At 47.8% G+C, this 27233-nt stretch overlaps 1 protein-coding gene across 1 annotated transcript in view; it reads right to left on the bottom strand.

Annotated features, from left to right (window-relative positions):
- Positions 1 to 5333: 5333 nt before the first annotated feature.
- The window catches only part of LOC107131287 (solute carrier family 2, facilitated glucose transporter member 5), a 29015-nt gene continuing 7115 nt past the window's right edge, over positions 5334 to 27233 (bottom strand). Inside the window, exons 3-13 of the mRNA XM_024976743.2 lie at positions 24132 to 24230; positions 23331 to 23491; positions 16224 to 16348; positions 11646 to 11798; positions 8407 to 8532; positions 8107 to 8294; positions 7880 to 7990; positions 7155 to 7256; positions 6793 to 6868; positions 6199 to 6326; positions 5334 to 6107 (exon numbers count right to left, since the gene is read on the bottom strand). Coding sequence (XP_024832511.1) covers positions 5904 to 6107; positions 6199 to 6326; positions 6793 to 6868; positions 7155 to 7256; positions 7880 to 7990; positions 8107 to 8294; positions 8407 to 8532; positions 11646 to 11798; positions 16224 to 16348; positions 23331 to 23491; positions 24132 to 24230 — 1473 coding nt within the window. The 3' untranslated portion in view covers positions 5334 to 5903. The remainder of the gene's footprint in view (positions 6108 to 6198; positions 6327 to 6792; positions 6869 to 7154; positions 7257 to 7879; positions 7991 to 8106; positions 8295 to 8406; positions 8533 to 11645; positions 11799 to 16223; positions 16349 to 23330; positions 23492 to 24131; positions 24231 to 27233) is intronic.

Genomic DNA, 27233 nt, shown 5'->3' with positions numbered 1-27233 from the left:
CACTACACATGTGCAGAAAGGCTCCTTAGGGGTCAAAAAGTCAGCTGATAATGCCAGGCCATGATGAGTCTTGCTCCTCCCAGAAGCCTTCAGTTTAAGATACGTCTTGGCTGAGGAATGCCTGTACCCCTCACACCTTGGGTGGGGATGTGTGTGCACATCTGGGGAGGTAGAAGGCCTCCTTGATTGATGGAGGTGGCCAGCCATGAGAGAGCCTGCACAAGCACCAGCCTGATGCAAACATCCTGAAGTGAGAGAGGGCTGGCCATGGTTTGGGGAGTGACGAGAGGTTGGTGGAGTTGGAGCAGAAAGGGAGAGGAAGGAGGTAGCAGGCACACAGATACTGAGCAGGCTGAGAGGACTGGGGGTTTTATTCTGAACCTAACTGGAAGTCATTGGCTGACGTGAGTCAGACTGTCCAGGACTAATTTGCAATTTAAAGAGTCATTACATTGAAAATATCAGGAGAAGGGAGGTCTTCCTTCTAGGCATCTTTCGTGTGAGATGAGCTCCCTGTCTCAACAGGTCCAAGAATGTTAACTGTCTTCTCCCCAAGGCTGCCACTCACTTCCTCAAGCCACTCCCTATCATCCCCAGTTAGAAACCTGGCAAGGACATCAGACCTACGGTGGCGAATCCCACCAAGTCCGCTGAGTTCTTACTCACATCTGCCCCACCGCCACACCCCTGCTCTGCTGGCTTTGCAAAGCCCTCATTATTTTTCTCCAGTAAGCCTCCCTCCCCAAGTCCCACCCAGTCTTGTTACTGCCATGGACCTCCCTGAAACTCAGCGGTCACCTAAAGCCAGATTTATCTTGAGGACAAGGTTCAGACTCAGTGTGGCTCACAGGGACCCACAGAATCTCGTTCAGGCTCTCTACCTTCACCTTCACACTAAGTGATCCAGCCTTCCCCTCAACCCCTCCGCATCTCTTTGTGCCTTTCCTCACCTGGCACAACCGTCCTCTCTCCTATGGCATCTTCTCCACCTGGAGAAATCCTTTTTGTCTTTCTTAGGTCCCCATCTTCCTTCTGTGCAGCCACAGCATCAGGCCCTTACCTTTCTTCTGTTGTATTTTACTAACCCATAGAAATCCACGGATCTCTAAATATTCCTGTGTATAGCCATCTGTGTCTATATTCAGCTAAACCACATCTCCAACTCTAGTCTATTACCATGTGGATCATCCTAAACCCTCTCTCTTGGCTTATCTGTCATTTCCCACTGCAACAGTGAGATAGTTCCCAGCACCTGCCATCCACTTACTTGTTAAATCCATTTACGTGTATAGTGATCTCTCACTGTATTTTGTCTATGGATTTATTTGTCTTCTGGATCAATGCTTATTCCCAAGCACTGAAAAATAACTAAATGCTTAGCACAAGTCAGGCACTGGCTTCCCTAGTGGCTCAGCAGTAAAGAATATGTCTGCAAGGTAGGAGACATGTATTCAATCCCTGAGTTGGGAAGATCCCCTGGAAAAGGAAAGGGCAACATACTCCAGTACTCTTGTCTGGAAAATCCCATGGAAGAGGAACCTGGTGGGCTATGATCCAGGAGGTTGCAAAAGAGTTGGACATGATTTAGTGACTAAACTACAACTGATTTAAACACTACAAGCATATTATTTACTTCTCACAACCAACCATATGAGACATTTATGATTAGCTCAACAGAAGAAAGTGTTAGTTGCTCAGTCGTGTCTCACTCTTTGAGACCCCATGGATTGTAGCTCACCAGGCTCCTCTGTCCATGGGATTCTCCAGAAAGAATACTGGAATAGGTAACCATTTCCTTCTCCAGTGGATCTTCCAGACCCAGAGATGAAACCCAGGTCTCCTGCGTTAGACATATTCCTTACCGTCTGAGCCACCAGGATTTCCCAGGTTGGCACTATTGGTAATGAACCCGCCTGCCAGTGCAGGAAACACAAGAGACTCCGGTTCAATCCCTGGGTTGGGAAGCTCCCCGGAGAAGGAAATGGCAACCCACTCCAGTATTCTTGCCTAGAGCATCTCATGGACAGAGGAGACTGGCAGGCTACAGTCCATAGGGTCACTGGGTGTTGGACATGACTGAAGTGACTTAGCATGCAAGAGAAGAGAAAATCGAGGTACAGAAAATCCAAGGTGGTCACCCAAGGTGCACGATTACTAGATGGCAGAACCAAAGTTTGATCATAACAAACACCCTCTTCCAACAACACAAGAGAAGACTCCACACATGGACATCACCAGATGGTCAACACCGAAATCAGATTGATTATATTCTTTGCAGCCAAAGATGGAGAAGCTCTATACAGTCAGCAAAAACAAGACCAGGAGCTGACTGTGGCTCAGATCATGAACTCCTTATTGCCAAATTCAGATTTAAATTGAAGAAAGTAGGGAAAACCACTAGACCATACAGGTATGACCTAAATCAAATCCCTTATGATTATACAGTGGAAGTGAGAAATAGATTTAAAGGCCTAGATCTGACAGATAGAGTGCCTGATGAACTATGGAATGAGGTTCGTGACACTGTATAGGAGACAGGGATCAAGACCATCCCCATGGAACAGAAATGCAAAAAAGCAAAATGGCTCTCTAGGGAGGGCTGATAAATAGCTGTGAAAAGAAGAGAAGCGAAAAGCAAAGGAGAAAAGGAAAGATATAAGCATCTGAATGCAGAGTTCCAAAGAATAGCAAGAAGAGATAAGAAAGCCTTCTTCAGTGATAAATGCAAAGAAATAGAGGAAAACAACAGAATGGGAAAGACTAGAGATCTCTTCAAGAAAATTAGAGATACCAAGGGAACATTTCATGCAAAGATGGGCACAATAAAGGACAGAAATGGTATGGACCTAACAGAAGCAGAAGATATTAAGAAGAGATGGCAAGAATACACAGAAGAACTGTACAAAAAAGATCTTCATGACCCAGATAATCACGATGGTGTGATCACTAACTTAGAGCCAGACATCCTGGAGCATGAAGTCAAGTGGGCCTTAGGAAGCATCGCTATGAAAAAAGCTAGTGGAGGTGATGGAATTCCAGTTGAGCTATTTCAACTCCTGAAAGATGATGCTGTGAAAGTGCTGTACTCAATATGCCAGCAAATTTGGAAAACTCAGCAGTGGCCACAGGACTGGAAAAGGTCAGTTTTCATTCCAATCCCAAAGAAAGGCAATGCCAAAGAATGCTCAAACTACCACACAATTGCACTCATCTCACACGCTAGTAAAGTAATGCTCAAAATTCTCCAAGCCAGGCTTCAGCAATATGTGAACCGTGAACTTCCTGATGTTCAAGCTGGTTTTAGAAAAGGCAGAGGAACCAGAGATTAAATTGCCAACATCTGCTGGATCATGGAAAAAGCAAAAGAGTTCCAGAAAAACATCTATTTCTGCTTTATTGACTATGCCAAAGCCTTTGACCGTGTGGATCACAATAAACTGTGGAAAATTCTGAAAGAGATGGGAATACCAGATCACCTGATCTGCCTCTTGAGAAATTTGTATGCAGGTCAGGAAGCAACAGTTAGAACTGAACATGGAACAACAGACTGGTTCCAAATAGGAAAAGGAGTTTGTCAAGGCTGTATATTGTCACCCTGCTTATTTAACTTATATTCAGAGTACATCATGAGAAACGCTGGACTGGAAGAAACACAAGCTGGAATCAAGATTGCCGGGAGAAATATCAATAACCTCAGATATGCAGATGACACCACCCTTATGGCAGAAAGTGAAGAGGAACTAAAAAGCCTCTTGATGAAAGTGAAAGTGGAGAGTGAAAAAGTTGGCTTAAAGCTCAACATTCAGAGAACGAAGATCATGGCATCTGGTCCCATCACTTCATGGGAAATAGATGGGGAAACAGTGGAAACAGTGTCAGACTTTATTTTTTGGGGCTCCAAAATCATTGCAGATGGTGACTGAAGCCATGAAATTAAAAGACCCTTACTACTTGGACAGAAAGTTATGACCAACCTAGATAGCATATTCAAAAGCAGAGACATTACTTTGCCAACAAAGGTCCGTCTAGTCAAGGCTATGGTTTTTCCTGTGGTCATGTATGGATGTGAGAGTTGAACTGTGAAGAAGGCTGAGTGCTGAAGAATTGATGCCTTTGAGCTGTGGTGTTGGAGAAGACTCTTGAGAGTCCCTTGGACTGCAAGGAGATCCAACCAGTCCATTCTGAAGGAGATGAGCCCTGGGATTTCTTTGGAAGGAATGATGCTAAAGCTGAAACTCCAGTACTTTGGCCACCTCATGTGAAGAGTTGACTCATTGGAAAAGACTCTGATGCTGGGAGGGATTGGGGGCAGGAGGAGAAGGGGATGACAGAGGATGAGATGGCTGAATGGCATCACTGACTCGATGGACGTGAGTCTGGGTGAACTCCGGGAGTTGGTGATGGACAGGGAGACCTGGCGTGCTGTGATTCATGGGGTCGTAAAGAGTTGGACACTACTGAGCGACTGAACTGAAGGTTGACTCCAGAGAATAGATCCACAGAATCATGAACTCCAGAGCCTCTCCTGCGTTAGGGGTCCTCCAGGTAGCATGAGCTGAGTTAATGATATCATAGCTCCTTAGCTTCTGACATTCCAGCCTTACTGCTCCTCAGTGTTGATAGCCGCTATCTGCCATTGTTTTCTGTCCCCCCTCACACTGTAGGTCCCTGCAACAGAAGGGAAGGATGGTTCAATCACCGCATTGTGCTTTTTAATTCATTTGGGTCCTCACTACTTTTGTAAGTCATAGAATGCACCACCTGGGGAATCCCCATTTCACCCCCCAAGAAAGGTGCTCCCAACTCCACCTCTGTCCCACCCTGCCCCTGGTCTCTACCTCCCAACTCCCGGGAGATTTCACATCCTGACAGAGGCCTTTCAGTAGGTGGTCCCTCCACTTTCCTTTCCCATGCCTTGGATTTATCCACCTTTTTGTATACACCCTCTTCACACATGCACACCTCTAAGAAAAGCCTTCAGCTCTGCTGTGTGTTTGGGGGCACTCCCTCCTTCTCTCTTCACTCTTCTCATCTCATCTTCAGGACCCCTCAGTGCTCGCTATGCACCTGAAGACATGCAGAGGTTTCCTCAATCTTAAATTTTAAAAATCACAACTTTGTAACCACCTCATCTCTCACTTCTCCCCTTCTTTCAGCAAGTATTGTTCAAGGGCCTTTTCCATGCCAGGCTCTTCAAGACAGTGGGGATTCCAGGATAAACAAAACTGGTCAAACCCCTTCCCTCAAGGGGCTGACATTCCAGTGCAACCAAGCTACATGGAGGAGCATGGAATGCCCCCACCTTCTACCTGCTCACAGAAACACAGAACATCTTGGTGAAAAGTGATTATATTTGTTTTATTGAGTATACAGAAGCAATGCCATGGTCCTCTAATAATATAATTTGGGATCAGTAATCTCTGACTTGGTTAAAGTCTCCATGGGGACCTGCTTCCCAGATTCCTAGACATTATTTATGACATCACACTTTCCAAGAGTAGTGTTTCTGGAGATGGATCTGACGAGAGGAGGGATTCCACTCTGAACACATGCCTGTGGCTACCAGAAGACAATGGGATTGGAGGAGAGATAGCTTCTTTGGCCACATTTGATTCCTTCTGTCTTGACATCATGGTAATGATTTTTGTGATAGGCGCTGGTCTTACCAGGAGCCACACAATGGCTGAACCAGCACGGTTGAGGGACAGCTGCCCACCAACCCTGCTTCAGGGTTGGTGGTAGGTCAATCCGGGAAGAGACAGCCTGGCTTTAAGAACTGCACAGAAGCCCTTTGGACAGTCCCAGCAGTGCCTGCATTCCACACCGAACTTGTCCTTATTCTGGATTCATAGCGTAGGAGAGAAGTTCTACACAGATCCTATTGATGGGCTCCTCCTCTCAAGTTACTGCCTTGCAGTCGACGGTGGAAACTCCTTCAGCTCCTCCTTTTCTGGGTGCACCCCTGGCACTTTGTTCATCTTGATGAAGATCCGATTGATTTCTATGAAGGTCTTGGACTTGGTTTCAGGGATGATCAGGAAGATGTAGACGGTGGTGAGAAGACATATCACCGCAAAAATGACGAAGCTGTAAGCTCCGAGGCCCACCTGTGGGAGGGGAGAGGGTCCACATTTTTGAAAAGGTTCTCAATTTACTGCTTGAGTATCTTGTGCCTCTGGGGCCCTGGGTCACACTTACTTGGATGAATGGGAAGACCAAGCCCACAGTGAAGTTGGAGAGCCAGTGAACAGTACCCGCCACCATGTAGGCAGCTGGCCGGGAGGACTGCAGGAAGATCTCGGTGACCAGCAGTGCGGGGATGGGACCTGGGGAGGAACAGGGATAGCTGACTTCTCTGTTGGCCAAGCAAGCCCACCACAGGTCCTGGAGCCCTGCCCATGTAAGGTTCCAGAGGCCATCGGGCTCAAGGCGGAGCAAGTATGTCTCCAGAACCTCCTGATTGTGTGGAGAAGCAGCGTGAGAAGGCATCTACCAAAAGTCAGGCACAACAGGTGACATCCTGTGATGTCCCCAAAAGGGGTCCATGACCATCTATAAAGATCTCTGCCCACCACATGGGCACTGTGTCCAGCCTACACAGGCTGCTTTACCGTCCTCCTTCTTGTCATGCTCTGCCCAAACACCTCAGCCACAAGAGCGTAGCACAGAAGCCATTCAGGGCCAAATCTAGCCCTCCCTGGAGCCTCTCTAAGGAGCTCAGACCAGAAGTTTCTAGGCTGGTGGTACAGAAGAGGGGCAGTGAAACCATTGAATCAGCTCTGGGGTACATACTGGGCCCAAGGGCATGCCCTATGACGTAGGAGATGACACAGGCGATGCTGACGTAGGGCATCCAGGATATCACGTCCTGTGGAAAGGAAACAGAGTTGAATCACACCCAAAGCAGAGACAATCTGGGTTGGGACCATCAGGACTCTTGTCTCCCAGAGGGCTAGCTGCTCTGCCTGAGTTGGGAAGGAGGGCCTTTTTCAACAGGCAGCACCACCTGCATACCCCTGGAATATCCACTGTAAATGAACAGTGGGTTGCTGGGGCAGGTGGAGGGCTGACCCAAGCAGCTGACTCATCATGATGATAAGCATGCACAGGAGGGCCCAGGTGGATGGCTGCACCCCAGGCTCCGCCTTCCTCACCTGCAGAGCCAAGGCACCCGTCAGCACGCAGCAGGCGGTGAAACAGACAGAGAAGCCCAGGAGGAGCAGGAATCTCCTCCCCATTAGTTCCACCACGAAAATCTGGAGGGAAAGGGCGAGGAAAAGTGGGAGGCTCAGCAGGCCGTGCCCCACCCCCCGCCACATCCCTGCCCGGACCCGCCTTCCTGGGCAGCCCCACTTCCATGTTCCACACAACACCTTTCTAAAGGGGCAGCTACACTCCAGTATTCTTGCCTGGAGAATCCCATGGACAGAAGAGCCTGGTGGGCTACAGTCCATGGGGTCACGAAAAGCCAGACATGGCTGAGTGAGTGAGCACAGCATAATGAGAGCTGGGTGGGTTGTGCACCCACCTTCTCGTGTATGTGTGTGTGTGTCCTTGAATGGCCAGTCCAGGGACCCTGTTTATCACACAGCGGCCCTGGCACAGGTAGTGACCCCCAATGTATAAGATTGGAGAAGAGCCATCTCTCATGGTGGTAGCTTCCAGAGTAGTGGGTGGGGTCTCCATCTTTGGGAGTCATAGGCTGCCCATGAGGAGAGACAGGCTGTCATCTGAGGATAGCCCAGAAGTTAGAGATGAAGGGACCAAGAGGCACATTGCCACCTAGATCTCGGCTCCTTCCTGGGCTGAGACCACCTGCCCCTCCAAGGTGCCCTCCATCCCTGGTGTCAGACGGGGACTTGGCTCCCGGGATACTCACAGCGCAGACAGTTATCAGCACATTGACAGCACCTGTGCCCGCCGTCACATATTGGACATCGTCCTCATTCACTCCAGCACTCAGGTAAATCTGGTCTGCGTAGTAGTAGATCTAGAAGGAAACCAAGGTGAGGCCTGCCAGGCCACCACCTGGACCTCTCGGGGTGTCCCTGCACCCGCCGTTGTCCAGGCCGAGCTCCACGCCCACCCCCAACACCTGCTCCCTACCGCATTCACTCCGGAGAGCTGCTGGCCCGCCATGAGGACGATGATGGAGATGACCTGCCACCGCAGGGACCTCATCTTGAACAGCTTCAGCACGGAGATGAAGCCCACAGCCTTCTCAGCCCTGTCCTCCTCCAGGATCTCCTCTATCTCCGCATCCACGTCATGCCAGCCACGCAGCCTCCTCAGAGCTGGGGGAGTGAGCAGAGGGCGAGTTGCGGGCTGGACCACGGTGCACCCCCCCACTCCTGAAAAGATGCCAGAATCTCAGTCCCTTCTCCTCGTCTCAAGGGAAAGCCTCACCGCTTTTGGCAGCTGCTTCATCTTTCTTCTGAATCAGCAGGTACCTGGGACTCTCAGGGAAGAAGGGCAGGAAGAGGAGCTGCAGCACAGCGGGGATCCCAGTCAATCCGAGGAGGATGGGCCAGCCTGCAAGGAAACCAGTGTGACCAGAAAGCTGATCCCAGTGCCCCAGACTCAGCCTTGGCTCCAGCTTGCCTCTGCCTCCAGCCAGGTGGAGCCCTATTGGCCGCTCTGGCCTTTTATCCTGATTGGTTATCTTTGGGTCTGGAACACAGGGGGCAGTGGGGGTGGGGATGGGGACAAGATCTTTGTCTTTTTCATCCCTGTGTCTGCCAACCCTTGGTACCTAATGACGAGTGGGCACTCTAAACACTTAGAGAAGGGATAATGATGAATAACTACTGCCCACCTACCCTGGGGCTGCAAAGAGTCAGACACGACCTGAGCAAATGAGCACACAGCACACCTACCAGCTGAACAAAGTGAAAAATTCAGATGATACCAAGTGCTGGTGAGAATGTGGGCAGATGGGAAGTCTCCACATGCTGTGTGGACATGTGGCATCTTTAGGAGATGGTCTAAAAGGAGCTAGTGATGCTGGACACCACACAGGCTCTAACCCAGCAGTCGTGCTCAGGAGTGTGCCTGGGGTGGAAGGAGAATGGGCCAAGCAGCACTGATTATAGAAGGGAAACCCAGAAACAAGGCAAACTGTCATCCATAAACGGTGGTTCACTCATCAGGTGGAATTTTATACGGTGCTGAAAATGAAGCAGGTCAGGACAGGAGCCTGTCACACCAACACGGTGTTTGGTGCAGCGTGGTTCCACGTCATGTGGTTCCACTGTAGTTCTGGATCCACGTATATGTTATCATATCTCACAATAAAAATGGTTAAATAGGGCATCCCTGGTGGCTCAAGATGGTAAAGCGTCTGCCTGCAACGCGGGAGACACGGGTTCGATCCCTGGGTCGGGAAGATCCCCTGGAGAAGGAAACGGCAACCCACTCCAGTATTCTTGCCTGGAAAATTCCATGGACTGAGGAGCCTGGTGGGCTACAGTCCATGGGGTCGCAAAGAGTCAGACATGACTGAGCGACTTCACTTTCAGGGCTTCCCTGGTGGCTTAGTGGTGGAGAGTCTGCCTGACAATGCAGAAGACACGGGTTTCCTCCCTGGGTGGGAGGATTCCACATGCTGTGCAGCAGCTAAGCCCGTGGGTCACAACTGCTGAGCCTGTGCTCTAGAGCCCAGGAGCTGCAACTACCGAAGCCCACGCACCCTATAGCCCGTGCTCTGCAACAAGAGAAGCCACCGCAATGAGAAGCCAGCACATCGCAACAAGAGAGGAATCTCTGCTCACTGCAACTAGAGAAAAGCCCGGGCTGCAATGAAGACCCAGCACAGCCAAAAATATATAAATAAAACTATTTAAAGTAAGTGAATGAGTGGTTCAGGCTCCTTCTAGGAGCTGTGAATGCCTGACTCACTCCCTCTTCTCCTAGGATTTGCAGAAGGTGTAACCTTGGACATCTGTGTGCCAGGCACTATTCTGATGGCTTTTCACCTGTAGCCCACTCCCTGTCACAGCGACGTCAGGAGGCAGGTACCAGAGTCAACCCCATTTTACACCTGCCGACACTGAGGCATGGAGGGTGCAGCTCCCTCACCCCGAGGTCAGTTATTTGGGAGAAAAGCTGAGATAGGAACTCAGGCACGTTGAAACCTGAATCACCATCCTCCCAAGCTCCTCCCACCTCTTGGCTCCGAATCCAGGGCCTAGCTGATCTGAGTTCCGCTTCCATCACCCTTGCATAGACTACAGCAAGCGTGGAAGCGCCTGCCATTCGGGCTGCTGCTGTCTGCCCTCTGGCCCTATGTGAAAGTCTTCTCACAAGGTCTCAGTGTCCCTGCCACATCCAGACACTTGGTTCTTGACCTGCCCCGGACTTCTTTGCAGCCTTTGTGCTATGGCTGCTCACCTCCTATGCCCCTCGCTTCCATAAACTCTGACACTCTTCTCTTCTGGCCTTCCCTCCTTCCTTCCTTCTTCACTGAGCACCTATTATGTGCCATGAATTGTGCTGGAGATTCTAAGATGAGTCAGGCCAGGCTCTGCCCTCCACCTCTGCCTAGGGGAGGTGCCAGTGGCTGAACAGTCACCGTGAAGGATGGAGGGACAAAGTGCTAGGTCAGCAGGATGTCTGCAGCTCCCTGGTCACACAAAGAGCTTCACACTCTTGGCCTCTCTGCTCACACTGGAATGCTGGTCCTGCTTCTCCCAGCCCAGGCCCTCTCTGAGCCCCTCTCCCTGGGTGGACCTACGGCTCTTTCCCCACATACCACAGAGTACTTGAAAGGTGCCAGGGGTTTTCTGGGTCCTGCTGGCTGGTTATGTGCCATCACCGGGAGACAGGAACCTAGCTGCTTCACTCCTGGTCCCAGATCCTTACAAGGGTGATTGTAAGGTGGGAGAGAGGGTACTTAAAACTCCGGCCCAGGCCTGCACTGCCTGCATTTGTGTCCTAACGACCTCTCCCGGCCTCAGGGTCTACAGCTGTAAAATGGGTACAGTAACAGTACATGCTCATAGGTTGTCTGGAAGATTAAATGAATTAATATAAAAGGCTTTGTGTCTGGCCCATGACGAGTACTTTATATGTTTTGACTGGTGCTTTATTAGTGGTGATTTCCCTTCAGAGTTTTGAGACCTAAGACAAAGAAAGGGGAAGCCATGCAAACACAGTGACAGTCATGAGCTACTGTGCACCTACTACGTGCCAGGCGCCAGGCTCGTGGGGCAGGGAGTGTGGCTCTGGAGTCCAGGTCTGGGGTGGATGCTGGCCCTGAGACTCACCACCACCTCCACGGGGGCTGGGTCTTGTGACCCTCTTTCCTGGTCTGCAGTGGGATGACCACAAGTCCCTGGGCAGCTGAGCTGCTGGGAGGCCCCAGTGCAGGGGTGCTGGAAGCCTTAAACATAAGAGTCTGGCCCCCTGGCTGCCTTCATTACCTAGCCCCGGGTCTAGCAGCCACTCAGACAGCAGTTTATCCTGCTCCCTCGAAGCCCCCTCCTACGTGTCCAAAGAGGGACCAGAGAACACCGGTCTGTGTGTCCCCACCAACTTGTTCAGGCCTGCTCAGCACAACCACCACCTCCGCACTGTGGGGTCAGGGCTCTGCAGAAAAGACCAGCTCATAGGAGCGGGCTAATGGTCTGGAGGCATCCCGAACTCACCTTCTTCGTTTGCCAGGAGACTCCGAAGACCAAAGATCTGGGCCACAAGGATTCCGATGGTGATGAAGAGCTGGGGCACCACCCCCAGGGCCCCCCTCCAGTTCTTAGGGGCCAGCTCCCCTAAGTACATGGGGACGACATTGGAAGACAGACCTGGGAGAGGGGGTGGAAGTAAAGACACAATCTGGAAACAGTAGTCTGGCAGGGACAAGCTGTGTCTTCAAATACATTTATTTTCCTTAGCAATCACATCGTTGTTGTGCTCAGTCGCTAAGTCACGTCCGACTCTTTGCAACCCCATGGACTGTAGCCGGCCAAGCATCTCTGTCCATGGGATTTTCAAGAATACTGGAGTGGGTTGCCATTTCCTCCTCCAGGGGACCTTCCCCACCCAGGGATCAAACCCATGCCTCCTACATTGCAGGTGGATTCTCTACCACTGTGCCACTGGGAAGCCCTTAGCAATCATATTAGCTGGGCTGAAACTTTCTCAAAACTACAAAAGTAAGCAAACATCACCTTTTGCAATTCTTAGTCCTTTAGACATTAAGAAAAAATGGCCTGATAGAAAAAGTTCAGTGTTGTTGCTTCCAGACTGGTGTCACCTGGGGATACAGGCCAGCAGGACCTCAGGAATTCCCTCCCTACTGGTGTGGTTTCAGAGAGGAAAAGCCCACGTGTGTTCTGGACACTCTCTCCTCTCTTGCTCCTTGCGGGGGAAAACCTGTTAATAAAAGGCCTGCCCGCCAGCTTTGCTTTCTTATTTATACAATAAGCTGATGCATAGACACTGAAGCACAAGCTTTATTTTTCAATAAGGGGTGATGGTGGTAAAGAATCTTCCTGTCAATGCAGGAGACCTAGGTTTGATCCCTGGGTTGGGAAGATCCCCTGGAGAAGGGAATAGCAAACCACTCCATGGGGTCGCAAAGAGTCAGACATGACTTGAGCATAATACTCCATCAAGCATTAAAAAAAAAAAAAACTTCAATATTTACTGTGGACCAGTATTTATTGTGGCTTTCTTGGTGGTTCAACATAAAGAATCTGCCTGCAATGCAGGAGACCCGAGTTTGATCCCTGGGTGGGGAAGATCCCCTGGAGAAGGCAATGGCAACTCACTCCAGTATTCTTGCCGGGAAAATCCCATGGACGGAGGAGCCTGGTGGGCTACACAGTCCATGAGGTTGCAAAGAGTTGGACCCGAGAGTGACTAATACCCAATACCAACTGTATTCTGGGATTTGTGTAAGGTCTGAACTGTTTTTGAACCCTCAGTATTTGAACTTGCCAGTTTTCCTGTCTTACTACAGTCTGATCCCCTTATGAATAGGTGGAATTTAATTCTATAGACTCCAGAGTATTTTCACATGTATTATCTCATTTAATTCTCAGAGAAGCCCAGTGAGAGGTTGAGGATCTGGGAAGATCAGATGGGTTGTTGTTGTTCAGTCACTAATTCATGTCTGACTCCTGCAGCACTCCAGGCTTCCTGGTCCTTCACTATCTCCCAGAGTCTACTCAAGCTCATGTCCATTGAGTTGGTGATGCCATCCAACCATCTCATCCTCTGTTGCCCTCTTCTCCTCCTGCCCTCAATCTTTCCCAGCACCTGGGTCTTTTCCAAAGAGTCAGCTCTTCACATCAGGTGGCCAAAGTATTGGAGCTTCAGCTTGAGCATCAGTCCTTCCAATGATAATTCAAGGTTGATTTCCTTTAGGATTGACTGGTTTGATCTCCTTGATGGGTTGTCACTGTTTCAAGTACCGCACACAGAGCCAGAGGCAAGCTGATGCTCAGCAAGACCTGGGGTCTGGGACGGAGGCTCTGACCACAGGGAGACCAAGGGAAACCATGTGGGGCAAGGGGAGGCTGGAGCTGCTGGTGACAAGAGGGTGTCTGATAGCCCTGAGATAGGACACTGATGGCCAAGTTTTCAAGCTTTGCATTCTGCCCAAGGATATCTCTGCTCAGTATTTTAAAAGGACATCATCTTTCATTAATTAATACCAATTCTTTCTGATTTTCAGAGCAAAGAGGGACAGTCTTTAGAGCAGCTCTTAGATGTCTTGTGGGTGGGTGGGGAGGGACTCTGCAGGCCCAGTGCCCAAAGGGCTGTGGAGGAAGTGAGGCCCTGGAAATGCCCACTCATCATTCAGGCCCTAGTGACTGCATCTCAAGGCCAAGTGCTTCGGAACTTAATTAAGAGCAACACTGGAGAGACAAACACTGGAGGCTGTGAAGAGATCAGGTTCCCCGAATGTTGATAGAGAAGTGACTTTTAAAGTTTAAATTCCACTAGTGAAAGTCTGCAGTGTTTTTACCAAAGACCTTGACTAACAGCAAACCAGCTAACTGAGCATCTGGGATTCTGAGCTGCACTAACCCTGTACCCCTTGGTCAGAGTGGCCACTTACTTCATTTTTAGGGGTGTCAAAGTACCACAGAGTTTGATGACACCCTTTCTGGACTTTTCAGGAAAAACGTGAAGAAATGAATGGCAAATAGATTAGGCTTCCACTAGAGTTCTCCAAGTATGACCTAAGGACACAGGGAGTTCCTGACACCTGGGGTTCTGTGAGATCAAAAGTATCTTCAGAACCATCCTAAGATATTATATGTCCTTTTCACTCTCCTTCTCTGATAAGTTTTTCAGCAATCACACACCTGCTGACATCACACCAAGAGAACACAGAAGTAGGTTTGAGAGACTTGCTATCTTCTATTTAGCCAGACATTGAAGAGATTTGTAAAAATGTAAAGCAATACCACTAAATTTTTTTGGCCTTAGAAAATAGAATTATTTTCATAAAGACATGTAATGGCCTTAATTATTGCTATTTTAAAATGAATTAATTTAAATTCTTAGTTGCAATTTCTAATGTGGTAAATATTGATCAAAATAACACATGTGAGAAAAAACTCCTTAGAACCCTCAATAATTTTATGAGTGTAGAGAGATGCTGAGGCCAAAAAGTTTCAGAACTGCCAACTTGAAGTCATACTCATTTAAAAGCAAAGGTTGGTTGGGAATTCCCTGGAGGTCCAGTGGCTAGGACTCTGGGCTTTCACCACCAAGGGCCAGGGTTCAATCGCTGGTTTGGGAAACTAGCTCTCATATGTCATGCAGTGGCAGCCAAAAATAAAAGCAAAGGTTGAAATATCAAACTGTGATTTGTAGAGCCTAATTTTTTTTTTTTAATCAACTCTGAATTGTTGGCTGTCAATAGTAATGTTAACAGCACCTACCCACTGCCAACGACTTCTAGGAATCGTCTGTGTTTCATAAAGCTGAGCCCGGCTGCAGGAAAAACCCACAGGAGCGGGGCTGGGTGTCTTGCTGCTCCTGCCCAGATGGCAGATAAATGTCCAGGCACTCTCAGGCATAGCCAGAATGAGGGCAGTTTGCCAGGGGACCCATTATCCCCTCTTTGAAGTGACTTGTTCTCTTTTTGGGAAACTTGTTTTCCTCTTTATTCTCCCAGGTCTGCAATCCCTTGCCACTTTCTTCAATACTAGGCTCCTCCTCATCTCCTCTACTGTCAGTAAACTCCAGGGAAGGGGTTTGCTAATGTCCGGGCAATTTATCCCTTCATCCCAATCCCCGTGTTTGGAAGGAGAATGAGTCACTTGATGATGCCAGAACCTGGGGTTGTGGGGAGAGGGCAGCGGTGAGTGCCCAGAGTGCAGCATTTCCAGGGGTGCCCACCTGTTGAGAGTCCTTTGGACAGCAAGGAGATGAGAAAAGGAAATCAACCCTGAATATTCATTGGAAGGACTGAAACTGAAGCTCCAATACTTGGGCCACCTGATGTGAAGAGCCAACTCACTGGAAAAGACCATGATGCTGGGAAAGATTGAGGGCAGGAGAAGGTGGGGGATACAGGATGAGATGATTGGATGGTATCACTGACTCAATGGACATGAGTTTGAGCAAGCTCCCAGAGTTGGTGATGGACAGGGAAGCCTGGAGTGCTGCAGTCCATGGGGTCGCAAAGAGTTGGACATGACTTAGCGACTGAACAACAACCACCACCCTTGGGTTCCCACTCTGCAATGTATGGCTCTGAGAGTGGACACCTCTCTCTCTTTGATGACCCTGCCCCTTCTGCCTACAGAAGATGCCAATGTGAAGGGAGGCCATGGCACAGCCAACACCATGTGTCTTCAGTCTGAGGCATCATGGATGAGGGACTTTCCTATAACCAGGGCAGCCTGGCCTGGGCAGAATGACTTTGAAGCATTTACAGTCATCAACTCTTTTCTGATAAAGGGATTCTACATTAGATTGTTTCTCAAGTTTTTTGACCATAACCCATAGTGCACAATATAGAAATACATGTTACGTCCAACTTGGTTCTCACATATATGTAAAGAATTGAAACAAAGTTTCAAAAGACAGTCCTTACCTTTCCTGCGTGTAACACACATCCCCATAACACAGGGGCTTATGTGTCTAGCCACAGCAGAGGTGTAGCAATAGCTTGAACCTACATGCTTTGGAGACCCCAGATAGGTTCAGGTCCCAGAGGTCTGTTCTCCCTCCCCTTGACTATCCCAAGTCACAGAAAGGTTTACCTGCACATATTCCCACCAAAACCCTGGCCACAATTATCATCTCAAATGACTTGGCGAGCTCACTGAATCCCATTAAGAGTGCAGGCACGATGGAGAAGATGTTGTTGAACAGCAAGGTTCCTTTTCTGCAGAGGACAAAATACCAGTTAGTTTGGTTTAAGTTTTCGCTCACTCCTTTGACAAGTGTTTGCTGGGCCTCTACTCCATTACAGCAGTTGCTGTTGTGTTACACGCTTTGTTGTTGACCTAAGACAGATGCAGGTCAAGTGGATGGCCTGATTCTCAGTGGGAGGAAATGTAAATGACTCCCAGGGGGAGGACATCAGTGGGGCACACAGGCAAAGACTTGAATATTACAATACAGTAAAGGGGAAAAGGTGGAAGTACTGACAAGTTTCCTCTTCCTGGGCTCTAAAATCACTGCAGATGGTGACTGCAGCCATGAAGTCAGAAGACGATTGCTTCTCGGCAGGAAAGCTATGACAAACCTAGACAGTGTGTTGAAAAACAGACGTTACTCTGCTGACAAAGGTCCATATAGTCAAGGCTATGGTGTTCTCAGCAGTCATGTTTGGTTGTGAGAGCTGGACCATAAAGAAGGCAGAACACCAAAGAATTGATGCCTTCAAACTGTTGTGCTGGAGAAGATTCCTGAAAGCCCCTTGGACAGCAAGGAGAGCAAACCAGTCAATCTTAAGAGAAATCAACCCCAAATACTTGTTGGAAGGACTGATGCTGAAGGTCCAGTATCTTTGTCATCTGATGCAAATAGCTGACTCATTGGAAAAGTCGCTGATGCTGCTAAAGATTGAGGGCAGAAGGAAAAGAGGGCCTCAGAGGATGAGATGGTTGGACAGCATCACTGACGCAATGAACATGAACTTGGGCAAACTCTGGGAGATGGTAAGGGACAGGGAGGCCTGGTGTGCTGCAGTCCATGGGGTCACAAAGAGTCGGACACGACTGGGTGACTGAACAACAACAAAGGGTTTTGAAACCATAAACTACTGTGCTTTTAGTGTAATCTTGAAATCCAAACCGGATAAGGACCTTAGAGGAAAAGTTTAGGCCAACCTCACTTATCAACATAGATGTGAAAATCCTAAGTGAATTATTAGCTGATCGAATTCAACAGTACAGTTAAGAATCTTTCAGGACTTCCTTGGCGCAATGGATAAGAGCCTGCCTGCCAGTGCAGGGGACTTGATCCTTGGTCCAGACACACTCCAATGCTAAGGCGCAACTAAGCCCATGTGCCACAACTGCTGAGCCTGCATGCTGCAGCTACCGAAGCCCAAGTGCCCAGAGCCCATGCTCTGCAACAGAGAAACCACCGCAATGAGAAACCCTCGCACCACAATGAAGAACAGTGCCTGCTCACTGCAACTAGAGAAAGCTTAGGCAAAACCAACAAAGACCCAGTGTGACCAAAAATAAGTAAATAAAAGGAGTATTTTCCCTTGTGGCTCAGCTGGTAAAGAATCTGCCTGCAATGCAGGAGGCCTGGGTTCGATCCCTGGGTTGGGAAGATCCCCTGGAGAAGGGAATGGCTACCCACTCCAGTATTCTGGCCTGGAGAATTCCATGGACTGTATAGTCCATGGGGTCGCAAAGAGTCAGACACGACAGAGCGACTTTCATTTTCCCTTTTCAAGGTTAAAAACACCATATTAAACAGTATACTAGGGAAAATATAGGATTATCAAGTGAAGTAGTAAAAGAAGTCAACAAAATTTGATACCCATTATGATTTTTTTAAAAGCCTTGCATAAAAATAAGGGCTGGGGTTCCCTGATGGTTCAGACGGTAAAGAATCTGCCTGTAATGCAGGAGACCTGGATTCGATCCCTGGCGGGGGAAGGCAATGGCACCCCACTCCAGTATTCTTGCCTGGAGAATTCCAGGGACAGAAAAGCCTGGTAGGCTACAGTCCATGGGATCTTAAAGAGTTGGACACAACTGAGTGATTAACACTTTCACCTACATAAAAATGAAGGAACTTATGTGCGCTAATAAAGGGTATCCCTTAAAAGAGTGAGTGAGTGAGTGAAAGTTGCTCTCTTGTGTCTGACTCTTTTCGGCCCCATGGACTTTACAGTCCATGGAATCTCCAGGCCAGAATTTTGGAGTGGGTAGCCTATCCCTTCTCCAGCGGATCTTCCCAACCCCGAATCGAACTGGGGTCTCCTGCATTGCAGGCTGATTCTTTACCAAATGAGCTATGAGGGAAGCCCATCCCTTAAAAACCTATAAGAAAAAAACAAACCCAACTTAGTGAAACTTACAAAGCATTCCCATTTAAGTCAAGACTGGACATGGACTTGGGCCCTGGAGAGCCAACGGCAAAGTGAAAGCTTGTCTTGGGTGTCCCCTCACATCAGGCTCCCGGGACTCCCCTAGCCACCACTCCCATTACCCCCCAGGAAGGAGCAGTACAGTTACCGGATACACAAAACGATCCACCACATCACACACAGACAGTACAGCTTCAGACAACAGGATTAGATAGAAGTTACAAAATATGTATTAAATGAGTTGTGTCATAGGGCATACATGTACACCTATGGCTGATTCATGCTGAGGTTTGACAGAAAACAAGATTCTGTAAAGCAATTATCCTTCCATTAAACATAAATTAATTTAAAAAAATAAGGAGTCAAAGCATAGTATACAAAGAACAAGAAAGTATTTAAAACAAAACTATCCAAAATAATAGCAAAAAAGAGATAGATTTTAAAAACAAATGAATAAAAATTATAGAAATGAAAAATATAGTCATTGAAACAAAAATGCAGAAGACAACTTCAGCAGAGGAGAGAATTAATGAATAGAAAGGCAAATCTGGGGAAGTTACATAGAAAGCAAGAAAGAGAGAAAGAAGAAGGAGCAGGAGGAAGAGGAGGGAAGTACGACAGATTAAGGTAGGGCGGATTACAATATCATTGGGCTTCCCTGGTGGCTCAAACAGTAAAGAATTCAACTGCAATGCAGGAGACCCATGCTTTGATCCATGGGTTGGGAAGATACCCTGCAGAAGGGAATGGCTATCCACTCCAGTATTCTTGTCTGGAGAATTCCACAGACAGAGGAGTCTGGCAGGCTACAGTCCATGGGGTCACAAAGGGTTGGACATGACTGAGCGACTAACACTTTCGCTTTCATAATATCATTAGTCACAGCAGCCAGAGAGTGGAAGCAACCCAGACATCCATCAATGAATGAAAGAATAAACTGAATGTGGTATGTTCATACATCAGAGTATTATTCAGCCTTAAAATGAAAGAAATCCCAACATGTGCTACAATAATATTGTACTTTGAGGGCATTAGGCTAAAGTGAGATGACCCAGTCACACAAAGACAAATCTTACATGATTCCATTCATATGAGGTCCCTAGAGTAGTCAAATGCACAGAGATACAAAGTCCATTGGTGACTCAGGGGAAGAGGAGAAAGGGGAGTTATTGTTTAATGGGTACACAGTGTCCATTTTTGCAAGATGAGAAGTTATAGCGATGGACGGTGGTCATGGTTACATAACAATGTGAATGCACTTAATGCTGATACCTACACAATTAAAATTTGATTAAAATGTTATACATACATTTTACCACTTTTTTTTTTCCTGCAAGATCTTAGTTTCCTGACAAAGGATCAAACCCAGACCCCAGCAGTGAAAACACCCAGTCCTAACCACTGAACCACCGAGAATTCCCACCATAACTTTTTTTAAATAATTTTTTAAAGAAGTCAAAAAGGCAACAACAACAACAAAGACACTGAGGAGTTTCCCGAAGAAAGAATATAGAAAATGGAGGAGAAAAAATATTCACAGAAATGATGGCTGAAAACTTTCCAGAACAGAAGACATGAAACCTCAGACAAGCAACTGGAGTAACTTCTGGGGTAAATAAATGAGCCATAGACTGCTTGTGAAAGAGAAGATTCAGTAGTGTAAGGATGTCAGTTTTCCTCCAATTAAATAAATCCAAAGTAATTCCAAGTAGAATCCTTTTTCAGGGATTTCAATTTATTTTTTTACATGAAAAAAATAAAACTGGCTTTCCCTCACCACTCACCCATCAAATACAAATCAAAATTCCAGATCTATATGGGGAAGACAAAGTTGTAAAATTATTTTTTAAATTATAGAAGACCATCCGAATGACATCTGGTGTGTGCATGGGTGCTAAGTTGCTTCAGTGTGTCCAACCCTTTCCAACCCAATGGACGGTAGCCCACCAGGCTCCTCTGTCCATGGGAGTTGCCATGCCCTCCTAGACCTCTGGTAAGAAAGACTATTTAAGACACAAAAAGCAAAAATCATGAATTAGTTAAATGTGACCACTTGAACATTTAAAGATTTTGAATTTTTACTATATGGGGACTTCCCTGGTGGTCCAGTGGCTAAGGCTCCAAGCTCCCAATTTAGGGGCCCAGGTTCGATCCCTAGTCAGGGAACTAGATCCCATATGCTGCAACTAAAGATCCTGCATTATGGCGGAACCGATACAATATTGTAAAGTTTAAAAATAAAAAAAATAAAAAAAATAAAGATCCTGCATGCCACAACGGAGTCTGAAGATCCCCCAAGCTGCAACTAAGACCCAGAACAGGCAAAATGAATACATTAATTCATTAAACACATAACAAAAGTAAGCTTTAAAAATACTATATATACAATTAAAAATAAAGCAACAGATTGAGAAGATATCTGTGGCTGAAATAACAGAGTCCAGTGTGGACATTACTTGCACATGCTTAGAGATGCAATTTCCTCCCAGCTGTGTAATTCTGGCTAAGTTACAGCACCCCTCTTTGCCTGTTTTTCCCAAGTGTGAAAAGAGGAAGGGGCTTTTGTAAGAATTGGTGGAATTAATATCCCCTAAGCCAAAGAACTGATAGTCTTGAACTGTGGTGTTTGGAGAAGACTCTTTGAGAGTCCCTTGGACTAGCAAGGAGATCAAACCAGTCAATCCTAAAGGAAATCAGTCCTGAATATTTATTGGAAGGACTGATGCTGAAGCTGAAGCTCCAATACTTTGACCAACTGATGTGAAGAACTGACTCACTGGAAAAGACCTTGTTGCTGGGAAGGCAGGAGAAGGGGAAGACAGAAGATGAGATGATTGGACGGCATCACCGACTCTATGGACATGAGTTTGAGTAAAGTCTCAGGGTTGGTTATGGACAGGGAAGCCTGGCATGCAGCAGCCCATGGGATTGCAGAGTCGGATATGACTGAGCGACTGAACTGAAGTGAACTGAATATCCCCTAAAAGCACTTGGGATAGAGCCTGGCACAGACGAACAAATCAATAAATTGTTAGCTTGCTACTGACATTTAAGGAATGCTGACAAATCTTTAAGAAAACCACAAACAACTGAACAGTATTTATCACTTCTTCAGTTGGACTTGTAACTGTCAGCTCCATCTGCAGACCAGACGGCTAGTCCTTCACTCGAGAAGCACCCTGCAGACCTGTGACCTGATTGATGTCCTGCCCCCTGGTGGTCCACAAGGAGAACTGTGCATCCAACACCAGACTGTCCGAAAGACTTCAGGATCTTAGATTCCAATTCACAGCTTGTATGTGTCTATTCTCAGATTCTACTTTTGTGTGTGTGTGTTTTACATATATATATATATATATATATATATAAATAATTTGACTTATTTGTTTATTTTTGGCTGTGCTGAGTCTTCATTGCTGCAAGCCTTTTTCTCTAGTTGCAGCGAGGGGACTACTCCCCGCTTGTGGCTTCTCATTGCAGAGGCTTCTTTTGTTGGGGAGCACAGGCTCAATAGCTGTGTCACATGGGCTTAGTTGTTCCTCAGCCTATGGAATCTTCTCAGATCAGGGGTTGAGCCTGTGTCTCCTGAGTTGGCAGGCAGAGTCTTTACCTCTGAGCCACCAGGGAAGTCCTTAGATTCTTTTTGAAAAAGACTGGGGAAGGAATCAAGTTGTAAAGTCGGGCCTTGAGTCTTGAGCTCACTAGATCTGTGGCTGAGAATGGAGCCCTGACCTCAACCTGCCTCTGTGTGCCCATCCTCAGAGGGAGGAGGTTGGAGGGGAGGAACTCTTAAATGTTGCTCATAACAAGGCTGCTATCTCATGCCTGTGGATTTTTACCCGGGGAGTGGGAGAATCAAATACAGAACCTCTCATGTGTCTAGAGTTAGAGGCAAGATTTAAGCTCTGCTCTTGGCGTTCATGACCCTCACAATGAAGGTCGCCCTGGGATCATGGTTTCACCCGGAAGGGCTGGACACTGATCTTAGCCACTTCAGAGTTTTGCAGGAATTTAACTTGGGCTACATTTTGCATATTACTGGGCCCCAGTATAAAAGAACAGAGCAGGTTAGCTTATCTTCACTTAGGAGGCAGAGTTTAGGAGCATTAGGCTACAGTCTACACTGTGCCCCATGTCTTGGCCATGCTGTCCTACCCTTGACTCTTCCAAAGGCCAGAAAGAAGTTGTGGTAAGATTTTAAGACAAGAGAGGGCAAGAGTGGGAGTGAATCCTGATCTCTGAAGCACTCTGTGTTCTGTCCAAGCCCACCCCAGAGCCCGAGAACCGTCACCCCCACCCACCTCCACCCTTGAGACCTTCATTGCCTAAGTCCCCAGACACTTGGTCAAGGTCTGGTCTTCTTCTTAACTCCATTAAGAAAGAAAAATCATCACAGTGGTCATTACCTAGTTTTACAATAATGATTTCTGCTTTAAGCTTGGCTTTAAAAATTTTTTTTTTCTTTTTCTGAAACTTTTTCTTTTATATTGGAGTATAGCCGATTAACAATGTCATGACAGTTTCAGGTGGACAGCAAAGAGACTGAGCCATACATATCCATGTATCCATTCTCTACCAAAGTCCCCGCCTATCCAGGCTGCCATGCTATGCGGCAGAGCAAAGCTCGCTGTGCTACACCGTGCGTCCCTTTTAAATACAGCAGTGTGTACATATCCATCCCAGACTCCCTAACTATCCCTTGCCCGGATCCTTCCCTACTGGAAACCATAAGTTTATTTGTCTGTGAGACTTTTTTTTTTTTTGGTCTGGGTTTTAAACTCTGATGGAGTCTATGAGTTTCACTGTCTCTTACCTGCCTAAGTTATTTACCAAGGGGCCAACCATGAGAGAGCCGAGGAAGCCTCCGAAGGGAAACATGGACACGGTAACCGACCACAGCAAGGTCAAGTAGAACTCGTTCATGTATTCACCGACTCTGTCATAGTAGGTATAGTTGTAGAAGTCTTTCATGAACTGGAGAGCAGAGCAAAGCAGAACACCAGAGTCATTCGAGCTGGTTTGTGCAGAAAGAAGAATGGAAGCTGTTAGGCCACCCGATGGGATGAGCTGGGCATGTGGACATCAACATGATGAAGTGCAGGAGAGGGACTGAGGATTAAAAGCAATTAGCAGGGGGCACCCACAGGCCGGGGGCAGAATGTAGGGGGCTGCAAGGCCTCTGATAGGCAAACCACTCAGGATGTTTCTAACCCCAGAAAGGAATGACTCCACCCTTCCAATCACAGAATCAATGTCAGATGATCCCTTCCCCATCCAGACCCTGCCGTGGATTACCTGTCTGTATAAGATTAGAGCCCTCTCAAACCTCCCCCCCGACCACCCCTGAGGCCAGCCCGCCTTGTGTCCAGCCAGGCCTGGCTCTCCACAAGAATCTGAGGCCCGGGGACCTGGTGCAGCCCCACGGCCCTGTGCCTGCAGGTTCCTTGAGTCTGTGCTGTTGTCTCCTGGGTGTGACCCCTCCCTTCACTCAAGGCCCCACCGTGTGCCCCCAACACGTATGTGGTCCACCCTAGCAGCCACCCAGACACCAGCTGCTCCAAACCCACCTCCCTGTTCCCTGGGGGGCTGTGCCTTGCCCACCACAGCGACCTACCTCTGAAGGGGAGTTAATAGCAGCCACGTTGTACCCATACTGGAAGGACGACCCAAAGGCAGCTATCAGTGTCGCCAGAACAATCACGGGTGTCAGCCTCTGCGGGAGACGAGATCACAGCTTCAGGTCAGGAAGCATCCCCGGGCTTCCATGGAACTCAGGATTTACTCAGAGTCTTGTAGAAAGATGGATGTAATGGGACCTGAAGACCCACGGTCTTTCAACCACTCCGTGTCTGGAAACCTACCCTCCACTCACCTGTGTGGCACAGGTTTCCTTAACAGTAGCGCTTAGGCTTGGACAATCCTGTGTTGTCCTGGGCTGTCCTATGTGCATGGTAGGGACAGCCCTCCCCCCATGTGTGGCAACCTAAATGTCTCCAGACATAGCTAGATGTCCCCAGAGTGGGTGGGGACTTGCCCCTGGTTGAGAATCACTGGGTCAGAACAGAACTAAAGGGTCACCTGTTCCAGCACTCCATCCAATGTCTGAGTGCTTCTATGACATTTCTGCTGTGGAGCTGCCTTGGCCTACTGCAGCAAATGCACTCAAGCACTGCCTCCAACAGCACTTGTGTGTTTAGTCGCTCAGTCGTGTGTTTGTGTGTTTAGTCGCTCAGTCGTGTCCAACTCTTTGCCATCCCAAGGACTGTAGCCTGTCAGGCTCCTCTGTCCATGAGATTCTCCAAGCAAAAATACTGGAAGGGGTTGCCATTTCCTCTTCTAGGAGATCTTCCTGACTCCGGGACTGAACCCACATCTCTTATGTCTCCTGGATTGGCAGGTGGTTTCTTTACCACTATGCCACCGGGGCTTCCCTGATGGCTCAGCAAGTTCAGAATTCGCTGCAATGCAGGAGATGCAAGAGATGTGGGTTTGATCCTTGGCTCAGGAAGATCCCCTGGAGGAGGAAATGACAACCCACTCCAGTATTCTTGTCTGAAAAATCCCAAGGACAGAGGTGCCTGGTGGGCTGTAGTCCAAAGGGTTGCCTCCGACACAAACTCCCTTAAAAATCAAAGAGAAGAAATGTGAAAATTTTTAATTATTTAGGGTCACTGATTCATTTCCTTTAACCTCTAGACTTTGCTGTAAGAAGCAGAAGGCACAGTGAAAAAAATTTAAATATAGATTTCGGGGGACTCTTTAAACACACACATTCCGTGATATCCCCTTTGACCCTTGGGAAACTTTGAACACTCATTAAGTGGAAGGAGCTTTGCTGTTAGACCCTATGGATCTCAGTTTGAATTTGTTCATTGCCACTTTCTGGCTTAATTTCTTTGATCTTCAATTTCCTCATCTTTAGCATTAGGATAATGACAACCCTTGGAGTTATTGCGAAGATTAATTTTATGGAAGCGTCTAGTCCTGAAGGTGAATCCACTGACTGGGGGTGAGTCTGGGTATGGCTCTCAGAACCCACTGTTGATGCACTTCATCCTGTGTTCCTACTGAGGTCCCTGGCACATGGGACCCAGTACCTCTGTGCCGAGCTGTGGTCCTCACATCTCCTTGAACAACATCCCTGCTGATCTAAGGAGGAACCTTTTGAGAGAGGCAAGTAGGAATAGGACAGGCTGAGAAACAGTGGTCACCCGGGCCTTGCCTTGTGCCCGGAAGGGGACGTGCGAGCTAGTGACACCCCTCCCCTACCCCACAGAGCAAGTGTAGGACCCGCAAAGGCCCTGGTTAAGAGCCGAACCCTCCCTCCACCAAATAAATTAACAAACACTTTGTTCACAGGAAGTTTCTGGTGAGGATGAGAAGAGCCACCGAAAAGGAGCAGTAGGCTCAGGCCCCACCACTCCCTGGGGCCAGTAGAGGCAGTGGGTGATGGAAGTCGGGGAGCAGGCAATGGGGCCCAGGAGGGAAGAAGGGTTCCAGGGCAGTTGCTGCATGGTGTTTTCTAAAGACGGGGGTACACAGGTAGGCCACACCCACCACCACCCCCAAAACCCCACCCAGTAGATAGCATAGGGCCAACTGAGCTCATCTCCTGAAGTGCTCCGGGTAATCATTCACTCATTCATTCGATTTCAACAGACTGAGCACCCACTGTGTGTCAGGCATTCTGGTCCTATGTAATAGGGAGCTCATCTCCTGAAGTGCTCCGGGTAATCATTCACTCATTCATTCATTCAACAGACTGAGCACCCACTGTGCGTCAGGCATTCTGGTCCTAATGGTAATAGGGAGCTCATCTCCTGAAGTGCTCCGGGTAATCATTCACTCATTCATTCATCAACAGATTGAGCACCCACTGTGCGTCAGGCATTCTGGTCCTATGTAATAGGGAGATAGTAGAGAACAAAGCAAAGATCCCTCCCCTGTAGCTGGAGAAGGGATAGGCTACCCACTCCAGTATTCTTGGGCTTCCCTGGTGGCTCAGCTGGTAAAGAATCCACCTGCAATGTGGGAGACCTGGGGTTCGATCCCTGGGTTGGGAAGATCCCCTGGAGAAGGAAAGCCTACCCACTCCAGTATTCTGGCCTGGAGAATTCCACGGACTGTATAGTCCATGGCGGTCACAAAGAGTTGGACACATACTGAGTGAATTTCACTTCACTTCATAGCTGTCCTATTGCTTGATTTGATGGAAGGGAGGAAGGAAGGAAGGAAGAAATGAAGGAAGAAAAAATGTTAATTAAAATGTCTCCTCTTCCAATTCTCTTCTCAGTAAGTGATAAACTATAAATGCACCCAGTTTCATTCATTCTGCAGGGGCAACTCCGGCATTCTGCTTTGATGAGTCCTAGGATTTAAGTCCTTAGCAAAGCTCAGCCAGGGAGCTGAGTGATGCCCTGAGCTCATACCCTAAACTGGGAGGATCTTGCCAGGCACATGACTAGACAGCTCCTTGACTGCTTTTACAGGATCTAGCAAAATTCATCAGAAGGATCTCAGGCTGTCAATTCTTTAAGCCTAGAGCACATGATTCAACTTCTAGTCCCTGGCTTCTTCCTTGAATTCAAGCCACAGGCACATTCTAGGGACCCTTGGGAATCAGAGCTCACCCTTTGTGGGAAAATGCAAGACATTTTGGTAAGTCTTCACAACCTTGCTGTCCAAACTCCTTCCTTTGGATGAAACAGAATTATTC

Source organism: Bos taurus, chromosome 16 (genome assembly GCF_002263795.3).
Source record: "Bos taurus isolate L1 Dominette 01449 registration number 42190680 breed Hereford chromosome 16, ARS-UCD2.0, whole genome shotgun sequence".
NCBI lineage: Eukaryota > Metazoa > Chordata > Mammalia > Artiodactyla > Bovidae > Bos > Bos taurus.
Note: the sequence above shows the minus strand (reverse complement) of the source record. Positions and strands in the feature narration are given on the sequence as shown.